Raw genomic sequence first — 24886 nt, 5'->3', positions numbered from 1 at the left:
TGGAAGAATACATCACATGGTCTTTCCAACCATGTGGAGAGCCTTCAAGGTAGATCCTGCCCAATGGGGGAGGAGTTACTACAACATGGAGACTGGGGCAGAGGGGCTCTGCCCAAGGAAGATGCAGTTTGCCAGCAGGGAAATGAATTAGCGGAAGATATAGATCGCATGGGGTTAGCCTTACAGGGAACCGCCACATGCGGAGCACCTACCCCAGAACCGGGCTCTTAGTTAGCACGTGTACTGGGCCGGCAGCGAATCTCTCTGAAAACTCGACTGCCACAGGGCTCGGAGGAAGTCAACCAGGGAACAACTTTTGTGAACACTACTGGGAATTAACAGCGCACGTCTTCAGCTCAAAAGGAGGTGGAAGGCGCTATGTGCAAGCGATACACCCGGCCGGCTATCCCGGGTTTATCCGCTTGTGTTGCGTGCCACTACCTGGGACGAAACCGGTTCCACCCGGAGGTTGTAGAACCTTGCAAAGGTGTTGGGTGTTGCCTAGCCCGCTGCTCTGCAAATGTCTGTTAGAGAGGCACCTCTGGCCAGGGCCCAAGAAGCCGCTACACCACGGGTAGAATGGGCTCGTAGCCCTACCGGGGGCGGCATGTTTTGGGCGAGATATGCCATAGTTATGGCATCAATGAGCCAGTGGGTGATCCTCTGCTTGGAGACAGCGCTTCCTTTTCCGCTGTGCACCAAAGCAGAAAAAGAGCTGCTCAGAGACTCTAAAGTTCTGCGTGCGATCCAAATAGATGCATAAAGCGTGCACCGGACACAGCAACAACAGGGCTGGGTCTGCCTCCTCCTGGGGCAGCGCTTGCAGGTTCACCACCTGGTCCCTAAAAGGAGTGGTGGGAACCTTGGGCACATAGCCCGGTCGGGGTCTCAGGATCACGTGAGAATAGCCCGGATCGAACTCCAGGCATGTTTCGCTGACAGAGAACGCTTGCAGGTCACCTACCCTCTTGATGGAAGTGAGCGCAGTCAGGAGGGCACTGAACACGCCATTAAAGAGACTGACCTTGAACCGGTTTCGTTGTTTCCTGACTCCTCCATTGCCCACAAACGTAAAATATCACAGTGGTGCCAAAACCCAGGATTTGGAGGCAAATTTGTGGGCAATGGAGGAGTCAGGAGACAACGAAACAGGTTCAAGGTCAGTCTCTTTAATGGCGTGTTTAGACACACAATCAACGGTAACCATCGATAACGTAGAAACTTGCAGGCAAATGAAAGCACTCTTAAATAATCAAAAACACTCTCTCAGGGGGGCCTGGGTTGCTCAGTGAGTATTGACGCTGACTACCACCCATGGAGTCACGAATTCGAAACCATGGCGTGCTGAGTGACTCCAGCCAGGTCTCCTAAGCAACCAAATTGGCCCAGTTGCTAGTGAGGGTAGAATTACATGGGGTAACCTCCTCGTGGTCGCTATAATGTGTGGTTCTCGCTCTCGGTGGGGCGCGTGGAGAGTTGTGCGTGGATGCCGCAGTGAACAGCGTGGGCCTCCACATGCGCTACATCTCTGCTGTAACGCGCTCAACAAGCCACGTGATAAAATGCGTGGATTGAGGTTCTCAGATGCGGAGGCAACTGAGATTCGTCCTCCGCCACCCGGATTGAGGCACTACGCCACCACGAGGACTTAGAGCGCATTGGGAATTGGGCATTCCAAATTGGGGAGAAAAGGGGTAACATTTGTATTTATTTTTTTAAAACACTCTCTCAGTTCAGGCTGTCGTGCTTTCTGGTCACTCTCTCTCTCTCTCTCTCTCTCTCTTTCTCTCTGATGCTCTGGTGTGCCTTATCAGGTCTCCCTCTGCTATCACTATAATGAGAGACCGGTGTTAGAGTAATTACAACCCAGGTGACAAGCCTTATTACTTTCCCTCTCCTGCAGACAAGCCACAAATTCAAATTCCAACTCATGAATTAAAAGGGAGTTAATTCTGAAATTAAGAATTATGCACAACCTTGATAAAACTACTCAAAAATATTTCATGTAATTTTGTCACCATACTATTTTTTTTTTAGTAAATATCACATAGGCCTAGCACTTTTTACAGTGATTTATGATAGTGTACACCTGATGCCTCAATGATCAGAATATCCTCACTTAATAAATTATTATTAATTTGTGGTCGTAAAATATGCCAGATTGAATGTTGTAATTTTTAGTGCCTATTTATGTTTTGATTGTTGTTATCTTTGATAGTTCTATATTTGTAGATTTGTACTTTCATGACAATTGTTTATATTTTATTAATGTGATTCATCATTTGTCAATCGTTAATTATATGCATTCAGTGATTAATAGTCTAGGTACTAATTGTTTGTATTCTGTGAAAAATCATGTTTGTGAATAAAGTGTCATGTGATGATGTCATCGAGATCTTGTCTGTATAAGAGGAGGGTGGACATGTTGATTGTTCTACACATTGAGGAAGGCCTTAGCGTGTGGCTTAGTCTTTTTTCCCTTATACAAAACAATAATTCACAGAATTATATTATCTTTGTGCCAATCATTACCTCAGTAAATGCATATTTTTTCAAAATTGTGTTATGACTGACTTCAAGTCTCTTAGTCTATGATCTGTCCTGTGATGGATGGATTTGGCTCAACTATGTTGAGATGTATGTACATATCTCATCAGTGCATTACCATGTGTGTAGGTACAACACATTTGGCTGGACAATCTAAAAACTTTGAAGCCATTTTTCTCAGTTTCAGTGTTTGAGTGGTATAAAGGGGTGGTCACACTAGATTTTGAGCATGCATTTGTTTCTGGTTTTAATAAATAAATCCCAGATAGCAAAATATATCAGATTCAAAATGTTAAAGGTGTCATGAACTGGATATTTATTTTATTTTATAATGTTCCTTGAGGTCCACTTATAATGTTAGTGTGATTTTTTTCATTAAAAGTAGTCATAATTTAGGAATAATTGGTCATTTTCTATCCAGTTTTTGTGCCTCTGATTCAAATGCTCTGTTTTTTGGGGTGTGTGTTCTTGAAGACTTCAGTGTAAACGCCCACTGCTGTGATTGGGTAACATCTTTGCTTGTGGATAAGTTTAAATGCCCCTGCCATTACATGCATGTGGGGTTGTTTTGAAAACTTCAAATGGTTAAAAAAATGACAACCAGAGGAATTCATCCATACATGTTTGAGCCAGAGTCTGATCCCGAATTTGAAGAAAATTAACCCCCTCCACAAACACCACGGATACTGCAGTCTGTGACAGCGTGATAAGTAACCACTGTAATTTACTTGTCTATTTGTGTAATAGGTATTACTTTTATTGTTGTTTAAACCAAGACGCGACACAACGGTGTGTATCTTGTTACATAGTTGGGGCATTTTCCAACGGTGACACATTTCCATGTTTTACAAATGGCGAGTAACGTATGACAGTACCAAATAAAGTGTAAATACATGGTGCTATCACATTTATAACTGTGAAAGGATACACTTACCGTGCAACATGTAAACGTATACAGGATACATTCACCGGTGTTTGTCGCACTGTCAGAGTTAGTCATATAATCATCTTTCATCATATATTCAGTGTAGTGACAAACGCATACGTTATTCATTACAATGAGTCATGTTTTCATTAAAAAGGAAAGAGATTGTCTAAATATATTAATATCAATATTCTTAGGTGGATCTGTGGCAATTGTGCCATCATGCCAACAGAACAAGAAAATATATGCTGCTTAGAGATCCCTGTGCATTAAAACTAATACACGAGCATCTAAAATCACTAGGATCAAATCAAATACTCAGTGCACATCTAACAGTCTGTAACATACGAAGCAAAACAATTAACATGGATACTCACACTTGTTTGTTGCGACATCACTGTCAAGTCCAATATAGTTGGCACTGCATCAACTTTTAATTTAAGTCTCTCTGCAAAGCCTGCTTCGAACTGTGTCTTGTTTGTGAAAGAATCATCGGTAAAATGAAGTGAGCAAACAAACACGTTCTTACCGACGCGATCCGGGACTTCATTAAAAATAAACGTCAGTCACTCTAATGTTGGGATCCTTGCGGAGCAAATGCAAGAAATCTAGTTTCCCACAACCTGGCACTGCACAACGTCTTTACATCTTTGTGGCCATCGTGACACCTCCTGTTGCTCCAAAAATCATTTCACCGCTCTACTCTAACCGCAAGACCGGTGGGCAAAGTAGTGTCGACAATAAAGTAGGCACTGATCTGTTTATGCAGAGGCTGGCCTGTGCTGATGTAATACCTCACTATGACATATTAGTGAGGAGTAAGTAGAGAACAAGTCATTTTGGCACCTTGGTTTCAATAAAGCCTTTTTTTGGACTAACGAAGAAGTTTTCGGTTCTGAAATTTACAGTTATAATAGTGCTATGAACTCTTATATGTCAAGATATCATGGTATGTTAGATTTTCCAATTCATGACCCCTTTAAAATATACTGTCGACTGTCCTGCAATAATAAAAACATGCACCTTTGAAATATGTATTCTTTGTATTGAGCCAAGAGGTCAATGTACATTGTTTCAATCCATTATTGGTCATAAGTCTTCTCGTCATACAGATTCTGAAGTCTGAGTTCACCAAACTTTAACTTTGTAAATAAGCGGACAGCAATTTTTTTTGCATGAGCTTGTGTTTCCGTTCTCCCGAAATGGGAGTGAATGGAGCATGAGTGTAGTGTGATCGCAGTTTAAATAAACACAGTGGGCCTTATTTTAAGAGCACTAGGGCTAAGCAAATCACTATGCCATAAGTCATGAGCACAGAGTCATTGGGCAAGTTTTGGTATTTTCGTGCAAGCATACGCTAAGTCTAGGCACAAGTGGGTTTGGCGGGTTTTCATGTGATATGCTCAAATAGGCTGGGTCAAGTGCAATTTAATTCTGAGGTTCTTCTCCGGTTATTCCACCATCTACTGTCACATCCTGGTGAGTCGCCGTTTTTTTCCTGTGTGTTTGTTTTCATTTCCCCCATGTGTCACTCACTTGTTGCTGATCAGCCATTGCTCAGCATTGCTATGACTACCTTGCTCTTCGGCTGATCGGCTGATCAGCAACAGCTGTCTTTCATTTTCGCTTCTCTATTTAAACTCCCCAGTGTGTCAGTTAACTCTCTGATTATTGTGTTGTGTCTGAGTACCTCACTCTATCTTGCCTCGGTCTGTCTCTGCACTGTGTGTGTTTTCTCCAGTGCCAGTCTGTCGGTCGGTCGGTCACATTTCTGCTACATGCCCAGTAAAAGATCCAGCTTGCCAGTAGGAAAGGGGTTACTGGCGAGCACTACTCCGTTGAGTAAATCCCCTGGACTGCCAACTCTCCTCCCAGCATGACTTAGTCGACTTCGGGGCTAAAGGGAATTTCCTGTATGTTGAGCTTGCCTCCAAGTGGAATATTCACACCGTTCCCCTGGAGGAGCCCATCACCGCTCGCACCATCAGCGGAACTCCACTTTCACTGGTCACTCACTTCACCCAGCCGCTCACCCTCATTTCTGGAAACCACTTAAGCAACTCATTCTTCCTCGTCAAGTCACCATCCTCTCCGGTCGTGCTTGGACACCCCTGGCTGGTAATCCACAATCCTCACATTTATTGGTCCACGAGCTCCATGCTGGCCTGGAGTCCTTTCTGTCTGTCTGTTTGTCTTCTGCTGTTTCCCCTGTCGAGTCTTGTTCTGTGTTGCAGGATGAGCTGGTGGACTTATCTAGGGTGCCAGTGGCTTACCATGACCTGAGGGCGGTGTTCAGTCAGTCCCACGCCACGTCCCTCCCTCCTCATCGCCCGTACGACTGTGTGATTGACCTGATTCTGGGTACTTCTCTGCCACGGAGCCGGCTTTATTCCCTTTCGGTTTCAGAGAAGGAGGCCATGGAAAGGTACATCAATGAATCTCTGGCAGCCAGTATCATCCGTCCTTCCTCTTTGCCGGCAGGGGTGGGGTTCTTCTTTTTGGAGAAGAAGGATGGTTCTCTTAGATCCTGCATTGATTATCGGGGGCTGAATGACATCACAGTGAAGAATCGTTATCCTTTGCCGTTGATGTCTTCAACTTTCGAACTCATGCAGGAGACGACCATCTTTACAATGTTGGACCTATGCAGTGCTTATCACCTTGTCCAGATAAGGGAAGGTGATGAGTGGAAGACTGCCTTTAACACCCCTAGGGAAAACTTTGAGTACTTGGTTATGCCTTTCGGCTTGGCCAACGCCCTGGCTGTCTTCCAGGGGCTCGTAAATGATGTGCTTCATGACATGGTCCATTGGTTTGTTTAAGTTTATTTGGATGATATTCTGATCTTCTACCAGAGTATCCAGGACCATGTCCTGGATAGAGAACCAGCTCTTCGTTAAGGTGGAGAAGCATGTTTTTCACACACGGTCGGTTCCGTTCCTGGAGTTCATCATTTCGTCTGAGGGAGTCCGTATGGATCCCAGCAAGGTCAGGACTATCTCAGATTGGCCAACCCCAGATTCCCAGAGAGCTGTGCAGCGGTTTCTGGAGTTTGCCAATTTTTATCGCCAGTTCATCCGGAATCTTAGTCAGCTCACCGCACCTCTGACGGATCTCACCTCCACCAAAGTTCCCTTTCAGTGGTCACCACAGGCTCAATCCACGTTTCTAAAACTAAAAGAGTGCTTCTGTTCGGCTCCAATTCTTGCTTCTCTTGATCCCTCCTGACAATTTGTGGTGGAGGTGGATGCATCAGAGGTGGGTGTGGAGGCGGTCCTGTCAAAACGCTCTTCCTCAGATGCTCACCCTCATTTCTGGAAACCACTCAGAAAGCATCTCATTCTTCCTCCTCAAGTCACCGTCCTCTCCGGTCATGCTTGGACACTCCTGGATGGTAATCCACAATCCTCAGACGAAAAGATGCACCTGTGTGCTTTTTTTCACATCGTCTCTCACCCCTGGAATGGAATTATGATGTGGGCAATCGTGAGTTGTTGGCGGTCAGGCTGGTGCTGGATGAGTGGCGCCATTGGTTAGAGGGTTCGGGGGTGCCTTTCGTGGTGTGGACCGATCATAAGAACCTTGAGTACATTAGCGTGGCCAAACCTCTAAATTCCAGGCAGGCACGCTGGACATGGTTTTTTGGCTGTTTTGACTTTGTGCTGTCCTATCAGCCTGGTTCTAAAAAGACACGCTTTCTCAATGATCTGAGATTGATACCTTCAACGAAGCCCCTGATACCAAGCTCCCTCAATCACAGGTGGTGGGCATGGTGGCCTGGGAAGTGGAGTCCAAAGTTCGTTCCGCTTTACGTGAGACCGTCATTCCCACGGAGTGCCCAGCGGGTTTGTTGTTTGTTCCACGATCGGTTTGCACACACAACCTATGATGGGGTCATTTATCCAATGTAGCCTGCCACCTGGAGGGCGAGCATACTCAGGCCTTGATTAGACAGAGATTCTGGTGGCCATCTCTAGCGTCCGACGTCTGTCAGTTTGTAGCCACCTGCCCCGTTTGTGCCACCAATAAGACCTCCCAACACACTCTGGCGGGGCTCCTCCAACCGCTGTCAGTCCTGCGAGACCCTGGTCTCACATTGCCATGGATTTTGTTACCAGTTTACCCCCCCTCCCGTGGCAACACAGTCATTTTGACCATAGTGGACTGGTTCTCGAAAGCAGCTCATTTCATTCCCCTCCTCAAATTGCCGTCAGCGAGGGAGACAGCAGTTGAAGTTGTTAACCACGTCTTTCGTCTCCATGGCCTCCCATTAGATGTAGTTTCCGACAGGTGACCCCAATTTGTGTCTAAGTTTTGGGCAGAGATCTGTCGACAACTGGGGACAAAGGTGAGTCTATCTTCTGGGTTTCATCCCCAGACTAATGGTCAGGCAGAGTGGGCGAACCAAGACTTGGAGAAGGCGCTGTGATGTATGGCTTCTCTGAATCCCTCATCTTGCAGTTCCCAGGTGGCCTGGGTTGAATACATTCACAACTCATTGCCTCTATCGTCTATGGGCTTATTGCCCTTCCAGTGTTGCCTGGGATATCAGCTGCCTTTATTCCCAGAGCAGGAGCCCGATGTCATCGTTCCCTCTACCCACGCTCTATTTCAGAGGTGTCAATGCACCTGGAGACAGGCCAGAGAAGTCCTCTTGAGGACTGCCGCTTGTTTCAAGGTTCAAGCCGACCAACACCAGTCTAAGCCCCAGGTTACTTTTGTGGGCAGAAAGTTTGGTTGTCCGCCAAGGACATTCCACTCCGACTCCCGTCACGTAAACTGGGACCCAAATTCATCGGGCCCTTTGCCATTACTAAGGTGTTTAATCCAGTGGTGGTTCGGCTCAAATTACCCCATTACCTCAAGCGTGTTCACCCAGTTTTCATGTGTCTAAAATAAAATTGGTTTTCCATGATCAGCGTTGCTATGATTACCTTGCTCCTCGGCTAATCAGCGACAGCTGTCATTCATTTTCCCAGTGTGTCAGTTCATTGCCAGATTATTGTGTTGTGTCTGAGTACCTCACTCTAACTTGTCTGTCTCTGTGCTGTGTGTGTTTTCTCCAGTGCCAGTCTGTCGGTCGGTTGTATCTTCGCCAGTCATTGGATTACTCTTCGCTCGCTGTGCCAGCCTCACCTCTCCACACCTCACCTCTGGTCAAGCGCACGGCTCCCATCACTTCCTCTTCTCCGCCAGACAAGCTCAAGTTCCTCATTGCTCATCACCTCACTGCAGTCGGTGCTGGTCAATTCCTTTGTCTCTGCCAGTTTAATTGCTGCCTTGTGTTAATAAACTGATATCTATTTTTTCCGCATCTTGAGTCCTTCATTGATTCCGGTGACACTATGTCCTATTATATAGTTAATTCCCTCAAGCACCAGTGATATAAACAAAGCCAGCACATTCATAAGAATTTGGTAGTGTAAATGGACTGTATGTAATGAAGTAGAAGAATTTAAAATTATGTTCTTTTTTGTATTAACTGCTTCCTTGATGAATGTCAGGTATATTTCTATGACAGTGAAATGCTCCTTTAATATGCATGGAAAATGTGATTCTTGTCAGAATTTGGATGTACGCTCCTTTAAATTATAGAGAATGTTAGTATTATTAGTCATTTTCAGCTAATGACAAACAAATCATGGCTAGAATTACAAGTTATTTTATCGGCATGCACTTCACTTCTACCGGCGATTTTGATTTTGATAAATTAACTTAATTTGTTGAACCACAAAAAAAAAAAAAAAAAAAAAAAAATATATATATTTCTAAATTCAACACTTCAAACTAAACTAAAATATAATCAAAATAACGAAGTGATAAAAAGAAATCATACCAAATCCAAACATTTTACTCTCTCCAAATTCTTCTACCGGCCCCTTTTCCAGTGACTTAAAAATCACGCTATGACAACAGGTGGAAAAATACCAATATAAATTAGATCATAAATACAACTGTAAATACAAGCATAATAACTGAAAAATAAACCATGAGCTATAAGTAGTTTAACACAAATCTCATAATAAAAATTCATAAATGTCTATGACAGTAATTGTCAGGGACTTAATTTGATGTTCCACTATATTTTAAGTATTTGGACATTAACACCTGCTGGTGGAATCTCCAAACTGCAAATGCAGGAACGGAGTTTAGACTTTGCGCTGAGATAAGACGTGGTTTTGAAACATCTTGGCGCAATGACCTACTTCTCAGGAATATAGCAAATTGCGCCTTGCACCACTTCATTACCATACTATACACCCACAGTTTGTGGACATACACCCACAGAGTGCGCAAACACTCGCACCCACACTCACCTGCACTTTGTGCCGACATAAAAATTGCACTTAGAATTAGCGCTCTTGGCACTCACAAAAATAGAGCCCACAATTTCAAAACATTCTGACCTCTGACAGCAATATTGGCTCAAACAATGTTCTGAGTTTGGTGTGGGACTATCTATGGGGGTATTTACACTTGATAACTTTATGCATTTTTTTCTAATCGGATTGCTAACTGATTGAATATGCACATTCCATTTACACTTGGCTACAAAAATGTTTTTCCGCCAAACGGATATAAATCCAATCTTCAATTCCCGTGCTATATGCAAATAAAACAGAGTTCACTTCCGTGATTATGCTAATGCTGGGCAGCAAATTTAAAATATGTGATTTATTATTTCATTTCAAGTGACTTTGAATGCATCTGGGTCTTTTGATGATTGGATAGTAATCCAATCAGCAAAAATGCATGAACTGACCAAGTGTAAATACCCCCTATAAGTCCAACTAATGGCAGATGAGGAGACTGTTCAGGAAAACTGTTTGAAAACAATATTTTTGCAATTCCATTTGGTGGCGCTAGTGGCGAAGAAATCACACACTTAAGTTGTATTTGCTCTAGATATTACTCTACTGTTCTGAAAGATGTTCTAAATTATTTTCTGAGGTAATCAACAGCATGTCACAAATGCTGAACAACAGAACTCGGAATCTTTATTTCACAAGCTGCAAATGTAAAGATTTTTAAAGTGTTCTTGAAGCACTGTTAATTTTTTCATAACATGACATCTCCATCACCAAACTGTTACTGAAAGGGAAACAATAAAGAAAGAAGCTTTTGTGAATGCTTTTGTATCTGACTGAATACTTGACACTGTTAGCTTTCAGAGAGAGATGAAAAGCTTGATCGTTCCAGCACAAGAGAGACAGGTTGACTGAACGACTGGCACTGCCTGTGATTCAGTCAGACAAAGCTGATGCTAACATACATAAAAACAAAATTTAGCCAACACAACACACATGGTGTGCTGTACACATTTCCAGCTCACAGAGAGAGAGAGAGAAAGAACACACAGCACAGTTCCACGTCAAATTTAATCTCTTCCACCTCGGCACTTAGTCACCCTGAGTCACGCTTTCAACCGCACATCAGACGAGAAATCTGAACGAACGCACAGTGTTTCTCACACCCACACACTGTGCCCTCTCTTTCCAGCTCTTTCCGCAGATGGAAAGAGGTAGTGAGGTAAAACTCACCTGTTTGACATTGTAGCCTGTCTTAGCACTGGTCTCGATAAACATTACGCTCAACTCTTTGGCCCGCTGCTCGCCTTCCTCAATAGTGATTTGCCTGTGAAAACAAATAGATGTATCTTTTATTCCAAAGCATATTTATAAAACACTACTGGACAATGATTAAACCTTTAATGAACCCCAATGAAACCTGATAAAGCTTTTCACATGGTCGTTTATTCTGGTCCTAATGTTGCGTTAATCTGAGGTGAACTTGTAAATTATTTATTTTCTTTTGTAGCTCAGAGGTTAGTTTTCTATAAATCACAAATTATAAACACTGGAATGGAATACAAAGTACAAACAAACATAAGACATAGCATCAATCAACAAATGTCAACTTTTCTACTTCAACTAAATGACAATGGTGTGAACTAAATGAATATGGTGTGGATCATTTGAATCAGTCAATTAAAGGTAAAAGAGGCAATTACTGTAAATGTTTTACACACTGAACATTAAACCAATCCAATACCAAACCCCCATTGAGTAATGAGAACAAAAGAAAGAAAGGTATTCGTAATCCATATGCAGATGCTGCCTTCAAGTGGACCAGGGAAGCTTGTACCTCTGAGTTGAGCATTCGTTACTATGACATGTCATGCATTCAAGTGGGAAAAAAAATACGGAAGAAACCAAACTTAAACAAATACACAATGAATGACAGCAAAAGCTCTATTTTCCACTGTACAAGTGAATAAACCTGCATCACTTATACACGACATATATGATTTATTAATCCATAGTATTTAACATATTCATTAATTTGCTTAAAACAAACCACGAAGTGTGAGTCATTTGATGGCTGTCATATCTAACAAATTCATATTTTTGAAATAAAGTACAGAAGAAGAAATAATTTAGCAAAATCATTGCTTCCATTTATTTGTCATGACTACACGCCCCTTCCAATGTCCCAACTCAGAAACCCGGGTATCATTTGGAAGTTTCCCACTCATAAATACAACTTTGCTGGGTCAATCACATGCTCAGAACTCGTAATTACGATATTTCCTTGATGTGTTAGATCAAGTACAAATAGCTCCTTAAGGAAACAATTGTAGGGTGCCACTTTTTATAGTGCAGCATAGCTGGACTTTTTCAACAGGACTTTCATGAAAACAAAGAATAATGGCAAAGAAATTGAGGCCACACTAACCAAGACTGCACATTAGAACAAATCACCATTCTGCCACTATCGTAATGGCTACCAGTATCACATAACTACCCAGCCTTGACAATAGGCCAACATGATGTATGAAAACAGCAATAATGGAAATTTGGTATTTGATCAATTTCTTGGTGGGTTGCAGATCATGGGTGAATTATTATTATCAGACAGCACAGGCTCTGAGACAACAGCATCAGTCACTGCCTCTCTCACTTCATCTCTTCAAACTCTAATTAAATGATGTTGAAATTGATTAATTGCACAAAAGGAAGGCCCATTAATTAAACCTCAGTTGTATGACACACTTGTGATATTAATCCATGTCTGCGCCTATGGAGCTAGTTTATGTGTGTGTGACAGAAATTGTGAGGTGGCTGGGAGACAGGGATTTCAAAGAAATTAGTAGACTGAGGAGCAAGAGAGATGAGAGCAGACTAGCTGTATCTTAGAGCAGTGGGAAGGGAATGGGATGTGCTGTTTTTAAAGTAATGAGCTCTGTCTGCTGGGACAGCCATGACGCAACCACCCAAACACTTTTGTTCTCTCCACAGACAAGAGCTCGGAGGCACTACATGAGTTTATTCAACTCCTGAATCACATTAATGGCTCATTGCTTCTCAGAGTACAATGGCTCATTCTAAGAACCTGGTGCCATTTGTGTCAGCTGAATATGTACAATACTATTGATATAATTACCATGATACTGAACTTCTAAACGTTTGTCTTTCATACCAGTATCAGCCAATTTGCATGTCCCCATTCATTATCATAATGTTTTAATGGGTTAACAATCAATCTCTATATAAAGCGCTTTATTTGAAATTAAAATATCATGTTTTCAATGTATTACAATGCAGTTTCTTCTAATATGCTTTATGCGTTTTATGAAAAAATGTGGAATGTCTTTGTGTTTGTGTCACAAAAAACAAATTGTGTCAAACAAATTGTGATACTACTCAGATTTACTAAATTAACATTTCAAATTACAGGTACATTTAAATAAACCCCAAACATACTATGAATGAATTGAAAAATAAGGCATTTTGTGTTAGTACTTTGCAAAGCTGTAACCAAATTTTTAGGATTGGAGGATTTTAGAAGTATAAGAATTGGCCATTGAAAAACCAAAATTTGTTGACCAATAATCTAAATACTAGGAGAGACACTTCATTATTGAAAAAAGCGAATTTGATATATTGGGATGGTTTTTACTATATTCACTTCTGTATTCACTGCATCCACTATAAGACATTACAGAGCAGTGGGCTGAGCAGAAAGACGACTGTGAATGTTTGCGCATGCTGACTCTTAATCTATGTATGAAGGGTATAACATGGATTTAACATGGCTTCCTCAGAGATACAGTCAACTTATCAATTCAGATTCATCCATGGCACAACTATAGCATGAAGGGTTAAAAAAATAAATAAAAATAAATAAATTAACTGGGACATTTAAATAACTTTACTCATATGAACATCAGATTTGTTTTGATGTGTTTTTTTGTTTCAAGATCAAAGTCCCCCCAAACAGCATAGATACATTTTGGTGCCCCTTTACTGTCTATTAAAGAACCTTAAAACCCTTAGGGAAGGTAAAGGGTGACAGCAGAAAATGTAAAGGAGATGAAACACAACAGACACCATTATGCATAACATCTAAAAGCCAAGTGACAGAAAACCAAAACAATGTAACTATCCCACAAGCTTGTACACTCTGGAACTCCAAACCTGACCCTGAAGTACATCTCTGGTTAACGAATACGCTTTTGAAGTCCCATAGTAGCCACAAGCGAAATATTTTAAAATTCATGTAACAAAAAGATATAGGGGATTAAATGGAGGACCGAGGACATGTTGTACAAAATGAACTGCTGATGTGTAATGTCACAATACACTGATGTAACAATGTAATGTAACTGTCCGGAGACAGTAAAAAACAAATAAATAAAAAGGGTCCCATTAATTGAAAAAAGTTTTGGCATAAGCAGTTAAGAATAATCATTTATATATCTTATAAAATATTTATATATACAGTATATATAATATCTTTAAGAAATATACAATTTAGTTTTATATTTTATTGGCTTTTGATCTCCTGGAATTTTCATGTGAAACTCTAGAGTGTATAGAGAATGGTGAAAAAAAAAACAAAAAAACAAGTGAGTGGCAGTTCTGTGGATGAAAAGGCCTTGCTGATGAGAGAGGTCAATGGAGATTGTCCAGTCTGGTTCGAGAAGACAGAAAGGCTACGGTAACTCAGATAACCCCTCTGTACAACTGTAGTGAGCAGAACAGCATCTAAGAAAGCACAACATATCAAACCTTGAGGCAGATGGGCTACAACAGCAAAAGACCACGTTGGGTTCCACTTCTGTCAGTCAAGAACAGAAAACTGAGGCTGCAGTGGGCCTACTATTTGTGTACCTCAGCAGAAATCCAGATTTGTCAGACCAGGTGATGTTTTTCAATCGTCTACTGTCGAGTTTTGGTAAGCCTGTGCCACTGCAGCCTCAGTTTCCTGTTTTAAGCTGACAGTAGTGGTACCCGGAGGGTTCTTCTGCTGCTGTAGCCCATCCGCCTCAATGTTCGACGTGTTGTATGTTCAGAAATGCTTTTCTGCATAGAACTGTTGTAATGTGTGGTTATTTGGGTTGCTGTCACCTTCCTGTCAGCTTGGACTAGTCTGGCCATTCTCCTCTGACCTCTGTCATTAACAAGCCGTTTTCGCCCACAGAACTGCCACTCTCTGGATGTTTTTTGTTTTTCGCACCATTCTCTTTATACTCTAGAGACTGCTGTGAGTGAAAATCCCATGAGATCAGCTGTTACAGAAATACTCAAACCAACCCGTCTGGTACCAAAACTCATACCATGGTCTAAGTCACTGAAAATCACAGTCCTGCTGATATTCTGTACACTGATATAAAGCACTCTTGCTTGTCAGATAGTTTTAAGCTTTAAAGCAAGGCACTATACACTGCCATTATATTGAAAAGACAGGCTGTGATAAACAGCAACATCTCCTTTTGTGCTGTGCAGAAGAAAGAGATGGGTTTGGTACAACATGAGGGTGAGTAAGTATAGACAGATTTTCCCTTTTTGGGTAAACTGTTAGTTTGTTTAGTCGTCAGTGTCAAAAATTCTGGTAGTTCTAAAGGACTTTCACTTTTTCCCTAACTCATTCAATTACAGATTTCTACAAATGGTGAACACATTTACATTTATTCATTTGGCAGATGCTTTTATGAATAGTTTGCTGAATCTTTTATTTAAATGCAAACAGCACTGCTCATTGTACACGTGGTTCATCTTGACCTTGGAATAGTTCATTAATTATCCTTTCTTCACACCTACTGCAGCCTTTCAAAACCTGTTCTTTCCTTAATAAGTTTACATTTTTCAAGTGCATTATAAAATTATTGCATTTGACACTTTAGATTGATGAACTAGGTGTGCTGAATGCCTTTCTTTCTGTTTGTTATTGGCTCAAGGGTAGGTAATCTCAGCTGACATCAAGTAGGGTATCTGGAAGAGTGCAGCACCATCTGTTCCTCTGAGCAACAAGCTTAATCTGAACAGAAAAATGTGCATTACACCCACATTTACTTATTTCAGATCTGTTAGACCAATAATCTTTCAGCATTATAAAATATACATGTTTAGTGACAGAAGTAGTGTATTACATTCAATCGACCACTTTAAAACCAATTATTTGAACAATAATCTGAATTTTGGGGAGGAAATGTACCCTTCATGGTCTATGGTGTTTACAGCCCTGTTATACACATTAACAGTAATTCTTTAATGTCACATAGCAACAAATGTTGACATGTTGTTCGCTCCTGACTTATCACTGGGTGCCATGGCAACAGCCTGACCCAAGGTTTTTAATATAACCCGTGCACACAGAGTCTTTTTACTCTGTGACAGAGGATCCACCTTCAATTGTATCACTGACTGTGTAACATATTTCGGACAGCCGATGAAGTTCCTCAAGCTTGGACTGTTTTATGTCTGTGTTATATTTAGTTACTCTGTTCTGTATTTGTTCTGTGTATCTGTGTAATGTTCTGGATGACCGTTAGAGGTCGTCATCCCTGTTTTCTGTTCCTTGTTCCTGTTTCCTGTTTGTATTCTGTTATGGGGTTTGTAGCCCGTTGTAGTTCTGTTTTGTCATCGGCTTGTTTGATTATCTGTTCCAGGTGTTTCTTGTTTGCGTGTTATCCTGTTTTGTATTTAAGTGCCCTGTTTTCAGTTCTGTTGGTTGGTTGTTAATGAATGTTCTGTGTAAAAAAAAATGTTTGTGTGTGTGCATCGTATAGTGTAACGGTTTGCTTCTATTTGTTCTCATTTGTTCCTGCTCTGATCTGCATTTACCTGTATTTATCTGCATTTATCTCGTGTTTGGATTTTGCCTGTATTCTGAATTTACCCGTTTGGATTGATCTTTTGTGTTTTGCACCTGGATTACAAGTGAGTTTTGCACAGTTTACGTTTGTTCACCCCCATCTGCACTTCAATAAACTTCAGCTTGCACTTGGATCCATCACTCCTGTGATTACTCCCGGCAATCGTTACAGACAGCTTGGTCATACTATCAGCGTTACCGATCCAATGGGAGTCATAACTTGAGAAGCTGGCGAAGAGGAGGGGCTAGGTTATAAAATACCACTGGTGCTGTGCAATGAGGTGCACATGAAGTTAATAGCGTATAATCGCAATAACCACCTCTACCATGAAAGCAGAGGCATGCCTTTCCTTCAAAGGCCCCAGCATACTCTTCTTCGTTCTTCGCTGAAAGTGAAATAGAAGTTCAAACAGCTGTGCAGTACAAGTACTGTTCGCGAACGTTCAGACACCAGCCACGCTGCAGGGAGAGATGTTTAGAGGTACATTAAAATGAGGATGCTTAAGACTACATGTAAAACATAAATATGACATTAAAATGTGTTATCAATTACTTCATACCACATTCTATGTGCAGAATTCAATTGATATCAGTAAAAAAAAATCTGTAACTGCTAGATGATGATTTAAAGTAATATATGCAGTTGATAATGTGTAATTCATAATGTTTACTATGTACATTTATGATGCTAATGAGCTAACATGCTATACGCGGCCATAATATGCGGAAATTACTGTACACTCATTTTTGATGACACTGATACTACTGCAAACATGGGTGTATAAAAGAATGTTAACGGTTAGAATACAGATAAATGAATGATGATCTCTTAATTTGGGCAGATGTGTGAATGGCTTTTGGCTGCAGATGGCACATGAGTGAAGTAGCATATTAAATGACAGTGTGAATGGGCACTTAAGAGTATTCGAGTAGATTTGAATCATTTTGAAGACTAATAATAATAAAAAAAAAATCACACGACATGTTCTACTTTCTCTGGTGCAAACTTACATGACATTTCAGTTTGCACCAGTTTGCTAATAAATCTACACGCTGGTGTACTCATGTTGACTGATCTTAACTGACTGAACAGGAATTAGCCAACAGCCTCAAAGTAGGTGGAGCTCCAGGTCACACCTACCGATGACATGGACCAATGTGTGTAAGAAGTTTTCCTGAAATTTTGCCCTGGCGATCTGTTACGAACGACTGAAACGAACTCAAAAACACCTTTTTGGCCAGATTTGATTCTTTGATTTCGTAAGAAGTGTGCAGGGGCCTTAAGAGACCACCCTGCTGAAAAAAGCAATTTAGACCAGCTTGAATTCCCCATACTAGTTCAGGCTGGTTCCACTGCACAGTATAGTTTGAAAGAAATCACAAAGGAATGGGTTCAATACAAGTTAAGCTCAATTGACAGCATTTGTGGTATAATGCTGATTACCACAAAAAATAAATAAATAAAAATATTTCGACTCATTCCTCCTTTTCTTTAAAATAAATAAATAAAATTTGAGGTTTCAGTGAGGCACTTACAATGGAAGTGAATGGGGGCCTATTTTTAAACATTAAAATACTGTTTCAAAATTATAGTCACAAAACAAAGGATTTGAGTGTAAACATGATTTTAGTGTGATGAAATAATTTAAAAACCTTTTCTGTGTAAAGTAATAGCCATTTTTACAACTTTGTTACCATGACAGTGTAATGTAAACAACCCCTAAAATGACAATTTAAACAACTTTACTGCTCAAATAATACAGCTTTAACAGAAGAATGAATGCAAGTGCTTTTATACAATTATAAGCTTCACATTTCTGTGTTTAAAACCTCCAAAATCTTCCCCATTCACTTCCATTGTAAGTGCCTCACTGTAACCTTGATTTTTGCTTCTTTTTAAAGAAAAGGAGGGATGAGTCGAAATACATTTTTGAGGTAATCAACATTATGCAACAAATGCTGTCGATTGAGCTTAACTGTACTGAACCTGGAACATTCCTTTAAAAAAAATGGCTCTATTGCTTGCCAATATGTTAAAAATCACCATAAAACAGACTATGAGTCTAACACCATGAAGTATCTTAAACCCACAGCTTCATGAGGCTCCATTGACCCTCCATGGTGTGATGTGAATCGACTAGTCTTGCTGATGACTGTGCCAATCGCCACATTTTTCCTGCTTTCAGCCAGTTTAATTAGTCACAGGGCTGGAGATAACAAATACAGAAGAAAAAGAGAGGGGGGAGAGATTTTGGGATTGATGTACTGTCAATGCCAACAAGGCTGTTCTTTAAGATCCCAAAAAGTGCCTGTTGTTTGGTGTCTCGCAAATGGGCTGTGCAGTGTATCAGTCTGTATTTGAGAGCAAGGAGAGACACTGTGACTGGACTGAACTATTGGTGGACTGAAAAGACAAAATGGCATTTCACAATGTTTCTACAGTACAGAGGGAAATTTCACCTTCGAACCACATTAATCTAATTTTTGATAGACACTGGCGTACCACAAAGATCATAATAAATTACATTTATGGTGGCGTACGAGGAAAATTTACATTGAGATAAGAGGTGCTGGGTCTCTCTCTCTATCTCAGCAGTGGGGTTTCATTTTAGCACAGACCTAACCGGCTTCATTATCAGCCTGTTACTCTCTCACTGCAGCCAGCTCCACCTGCCATATTCTATCACAGTCGTTGTGGAAACAAACTCTGCATATCACTCATATTTAAACACATTGTGATAGAGAGTTCAGCTCTACCTCAGTGTGCAGAATTGATTGCCATGGTGACTTATTAAAAACAATCAGTTTCTCTCAATAACTCTTTTTCTGCAAAGAGTTACTGAATGATTACTGCCTGACCTCATGAACAGAAAAATATCATTAAACACATTAATAGTGAAGCATTTACAATTTGAAAATTAATTGAAATAAATAAAAGAAAATCAAAAAATGTAATGGCAATCATTAAACACTAATTATTTGTGCAGGTTTAGGGTTATGTGTATTAATATGCAAATTCCTTATGTTAGTATGCCCATTGCCAGTAAGATCTCTTGGTGCAGAGCAGTTAAATTATAAATGGTTTTAATAAATAAAAGGTTTGTCCACTATATTTAAGTGTCCACTAGCATGGGTAAACAAAATGTTTCTACTTTTACACACAATAGTTAACTAAACTAAAGTCATCACTAACATCCGAACACCCTTATTTTCAAGACTAATATTGTGCATAGTCACAAAGAATTGATATAATGATAAACTATAATAATTATTGACAATACACACGTCTAAGTTCCTGTAATGTGTCTAACTTTATAGGTAAACCTACAGAAAAGGGAGAAAGTGTAAATATTGGTTAAAAATAACAGTCAAACCTATTACTGCTCTAATACTTCTAATACCTCCCTGTTCTTGTTTCTAATAAACTGTTCTAGTCCTAATAAATGTTATGTCTTTCCAAGTCCCATAAGATTGAGAGCTGTAAATTAGTATGGATAACCTGAATCAGGAGGTGCAATGGAGGATGAAAACTATAGAGGGATGTTATTATTGAAGGGAAGGACAAATACCGACCTCCCCCCTGGGAAACGAACAGTAAAAGAAAATGACAGAAACAGAGAGAGACGGGGAGAGTTTTATTTATCTCAGGACTCAGGAAATAAAAGGAGTGAGCAAGTCGAGCATGAAATGGCCATTTCATACAAAAGTGTAGTTTGTTTGATGAACAAGTTACTCTGATCTGTAGGTTGTGGTGAAGCATATGACATTTAAATCGCATATTCAATAAAGTGATTTTACGGGGCCTGGGTAGCTCAGCGAGTACTGATGCTGACTGTGCTGTGTGATGCTGAGTGACTCCAGACAGGTCTCCTAAGCAACCAATTTGGCCCGGTTGCTAGGGAGGGTAGAGTCACATGGGGTAACCTCCTTGTGGTTGGGATTAGTGGTTCTCGCTCTCAATGGGGCACATGGTAAGTTGTGCGTGGATCGCGGAGAATAGCACGAGCCTCCACGTGCTGTGAGTCCCCAAAGTGTCATGCACAGCGAACCATGTGAAAAGATGCACGGATTGACTGTCTCAGAAGCAGAGGCAACTGAGACTTGTCCTGCGCCACCCAGATTGAGGTGAGTAACCGTGCCACCACGAGTACCTAGTAAGTAGTGGGAATTGGGCATGCCAAATTGTGAAGAAAAGGGGATAAAAAAAAAGAAGAAAAAAAAAGTGATTTTACACAAATATGTCACCATCCAAATGTTTTTTTTTTTTTTTCAATCTTAATTGCAGAGGGAACCCTTTAAAATAGTTTTATCATTGAGGATGTGAATAAAGAAAAAAAAATCATTATTTTTAATTACTATTATTGTTGGTAGAATGGTGTAGTTAGGACTAAACAAATATTTGAGTACTATCTTAAGACACAGGTTGATTGCATTACATTTTTACTTTTGGACTGGCACTTCACACTTGCCACAAACTACAGTTCTTCTTGCTCTGTATTTTTACATGCCACAGCCTCTTTAACCTTAGCCATTGTTATGACAATCAGTGTGCACCTTTTTTTCTGCCAGCTGTGTACGATAACCAAAAATCAATATAGTTTCCCTGTAATTTTTAAGTACATATGTGCTAGCACCACCACAGAAACAAAATCTATGCCTCAAGGATTAATAAGCAAAAATGGATGAGGTAACATACTGTGATGAGGAGGAGGGCGTGGCCGGGCCGTGATGGTGCACGGCTGGCACTGAATAAGCTGATCAGCGGGACAGCGAGATAAAGGGGAGCTGGAGGCACCATGTGTGTCTGTGTTCGTTTAAGTTAATTTATATCATTAAAGTTTTTGTTGACTGTTCAGCCAGTTCCTCCCTCCTCCTTGCCCACCTTTACCTGTTACTGTGGTGCCGAAACCTGGGAGGGAGGAGGGATGCGCTCTCGCAGAGTCCTCGGCGCTGCCATCCGCCAGGGGAGCAGCTGTGGCCGTATGCCTGGGGACAGAGGGGTCGCTGCCGGCGGCCGAGAGCCGGAGCAACCGCTGCCGTCTGCCGAAGAAGAGGAGGAGGGGTTCCGTCCGCCAGGGGCTGGAGGACTCGCTGCCGTCCGCTGGGGGAGGAGCGAGCTGGCTTCCGCCAGAGGGCAGAGGAGCAGTTGAGGACCAGGAGACAGTGCGTCCGGGAGTTGGTGAGTAAGTTCTTCTCTCTCTCTCCTCTCTCTCTCTATGTGTCTCTGCTCGCACTTTCCCTCTCCTCACGCCTCCCCTCGTCTCTCACCCAGGTTAATAGGAGGCTGGGTGGACCACCGGCTGACAGAACGGCCGGAAGGGCAGCGTCTCCCTTCCAGAGATGGGTGGGGCTGATTAGTCAGACCAGTGGCGCCATGGCCTGAATTGGGCGGGGGAGGAGTGTGACAAGGAGGAGGGTGAGGCCGGGCCGTGATGGTGCACAGCCGGTGCTGAATTAGATGATCAGCGAGAGAGCGAGAAAAAGGGGAGCCGGAGGCGCCAGTTCGAGAGTGAGAGAGACGCACGCGACCGCGCTGCATGTGTGTCTGTGTTTGTTTATGTTTAATGTTGTTTTAAGTTCATTTATTTCATTAAAGTTTATGTTGACTGTTCAACCGGTTTCCACCTCCTCCTTGCCCACTTTTACCTGTTACATATACAAAAATATCAAATCACTGTTTTGGACAACCAATATTCTAATTGATAAATTGTTTAATTTTATCAAATTTAAAACACGTGACAATCTGTCTCAATAAAAATGTGGCAACTTACCTCGACCTGACATTTATGAAAAATATACCCATGTCCTGAGAACACACTTTTAAATTTCAGTTAGAATCTTAATGGGATCTTACCTTAATTCTATAGTTGACCCATGCCTCAATGCATGCCAGTGTGGTTGTATTGTGCGCACTTGTTTACCAAATAGCTATCATAAAAAATATGATATTGAAATGTTTGTTTGAAGAGTAGAATTCACAAACAATTGGTGTTCAAACCAATATACTTCTAGAAAATAACCCCCACAGATGTGAAATTGGACTGCTCACTCAAAACCTTATAGTTACTAAGATAAAGCCCCCATGACCACTACACTGTGTCACAATGAGCCCCGGTCTTCCCTGTTTGTTTCTATAGATGCAGCTTCTGTGTTACAGTGGCAAGAAATTCAGGATTTTTACCAAATAATGCATAAGTGGAAAGTGTTTCAAACATAATTTAGAGAGGGAAGAAAGGGAGAGATCATTTAAGGGGTAACTTTTTTCTTTTTTTTAACCATGAGCTATTTTTCCATCTCTTTTTTGAGTTTGTTGTGAAATTACCCACCTTCCTTCATTACCAAAAGTCTACAGTGAGAATAAGGCTGATTGTTTTTGTATAGGCTTCTGCCTTGTTTTTCTGCGAATCTATTTAATGAAACTGACAGCCTTGACTTACACTCTTGTGAGCAGCTTTATAATGAAAACGTCTGAGAATGTGTGAGCATTTAGGACAACTCACCTCTTATCTGCCAGATCTGTTTTATTGCCCACAAGCATGATGATGACATCACTTCCTCTCTCCGTTCTGACATCATCGATCCATTTGGAAGTTTGCTGGAATGAATTCACATCTTTGTAGAGATAGATAGAAAGAGAGAGAGGTGCGGAGAGCAGTTCAAATATAAAAAAAAAGCAAATGTTAGCTTGTACATTTTCTAACAATTTCCAAATAAAAGGAATGTATTGCAGCTACTGTGCACCACTGTGCTTTATTGTCAGTCTAATAAAATGTTCAACAGGACTCACAAAGTAATTATATACCAATACTTTTCAAATACAACAGCAGATTTATGGGTAGAGAATTTTTATTTATTTTTTTCTCCCCTTTTCTCCCCAATTTGGAATGCCCAATTCCCAATGCACTCTAAGTCCTCGTGATGGCGTAGTGACTTGCCTCAATCCGGGTGGCGGAGGACGAATCTCAGTTGCCTCTGCGTCTGAGACCATCAATCCACGCATCTTATCACGTGGCTTGTTGAGCGCGTTACCGTGGAGACGTAGCGCGTGTGGAGGCTTCACGCTATTCTCCGCGGCATCCATGCACAACTCACCAAGCAACCCACCGAGAGCGAGGACCACACTTTATAGCGACCACGAGGAGGTTACCCCATGTAACTCCACCCTCCTTAGCAACCGGGCAAATTTGGTTGCTTAGGAGACCTGGCTGGAGTCACTCAGCACGCCCTGGATTCGAACTCACGACTCCATGGGTGGTAGCAGGCGTCTTAACTCACTGACCACCCAGGCCCCGCAAAATTATGGTAGAGACTCTTTTTGATTGTGAGGTTTTATTGTGTCATTTACGGCTGCTCTCCAGGACAACCTGACATCAATGACCCTGTCTCTGCCTCAAGGTGAAACTGACAAGGTGAACTTGGCAAGGTGAACTGAGGCATTTCAATTAATGTCTGAGAAGTGGTCATATCAATAGGGCTGTGATCCTGTGTGAACTGCTAATGTATTACACTCCAACCTCTGATAGCCACAGTGAGCCTTATGCACAATAAAACTGTCATCTTTTTATTGTGAAAAATAACCTACAGCTGCTTCTTACATCTTTGGGGTAAATCTACCTGGTTATAGTGTTTACAGTAAAACAAGGACAGACCTACAACACATACACTTTATTGAATGAAAATCAACATTGATTACATCTCAAAATAACAAATAGGGCAGCTGTAATCATTTTAGCTGTTTTGATTATATTACTTTTGAAAATATATTTCAGAGCTAAATGAGTTACACAAAACAGTATGAACAATCAATTATGAATTAGAGATGTACATTTTTGTCATTTTGGCTATTTAGGTACTCAATAGACAAATCAACCGAGTACTCAGAACGGGACAGAGGCAATGGAGTTCCATCTGTGTAATTTTTTTAATTGTTGGCCATTGTACATGTGTGAGATGAACATCTTTTGCAGATGCATCACATCTTGTTGTGTTATAGGTATAACAGCATAGCATTTTTAGGAAACGGTCCTATTTTTGAACCCATGTTATGTGCAGGGCTATGCACTATGTCTGTGCCCTACAACTTATTCTATTTTCGAGAGAACGCTTCTGCCATTTTCGCGCATGGGAAGTGCACAACTGGGTGTGGGTGTATGCATGTAAACAGTGGATATATTAGCAGGAAGGTCCATGTACATGTGGTGCAATGTCTAATTTGCTATTTTTGTGAGAAACAAGTAATTGGTTTTTAAAATTCGG

At 41.1% G+C, this 24886-nt stretch overlaps 1 protein-coding gene across 4 annotated transcripts in view; it reads right to left on the bottom strand.

Annotated features, from left to right (window-relative positions):
- The window catches only part of LOC127449324 (ras-related protein Rab-6B), a 166669-nt gene that overhangs the window by 12212 nt on the left and 129571 nt on the right, over positions 1 to 24886 (bottom strand). For all 4 annotated transcript variants that reach the window (XM_051712671.1, XM_051712672.1, XM_051712673.1 and 1 more), the window contains 2 exons: positions 23131 to 23242; positions 11014 to 11107 (listed from right to left, as the gene is read on the bottom strand). In XM_051712671.1, coding sequence (XP_051568631.1) covers positions 11014 to 11107; positions 23131 to 23242 — 206 coding nt within the window. The remainder of the gene's footprint in view (positions 1 to 11013; positions 11108 to 23130; positions 23243 to 24886) is intronic.

The sequence above is a fragment of the Myxocyprinus asiaticus genome, chromosome 12 (genome assembly GCF_019703515.2).
Source record: "Myxocyprinus asiaticus isolate MX2 ecotype Aquarium Trade chromosome 12, UBuf_Myxa_2, whole genome shotgun sequence".
In the NCBI taxonomy this organism is placed as follows: domain Eukaryota; kingdom Metazoa; phylum Chordata; class Actinopteri; order Cypriniformes; family Catostomidae; genus Myxocyprinus; species Myxocyprinus asiaticus.
Note: the sequence above shows the minus strand (reverse complement) of the source record. Positions and strands in the feature narration are given on the sequence as shown.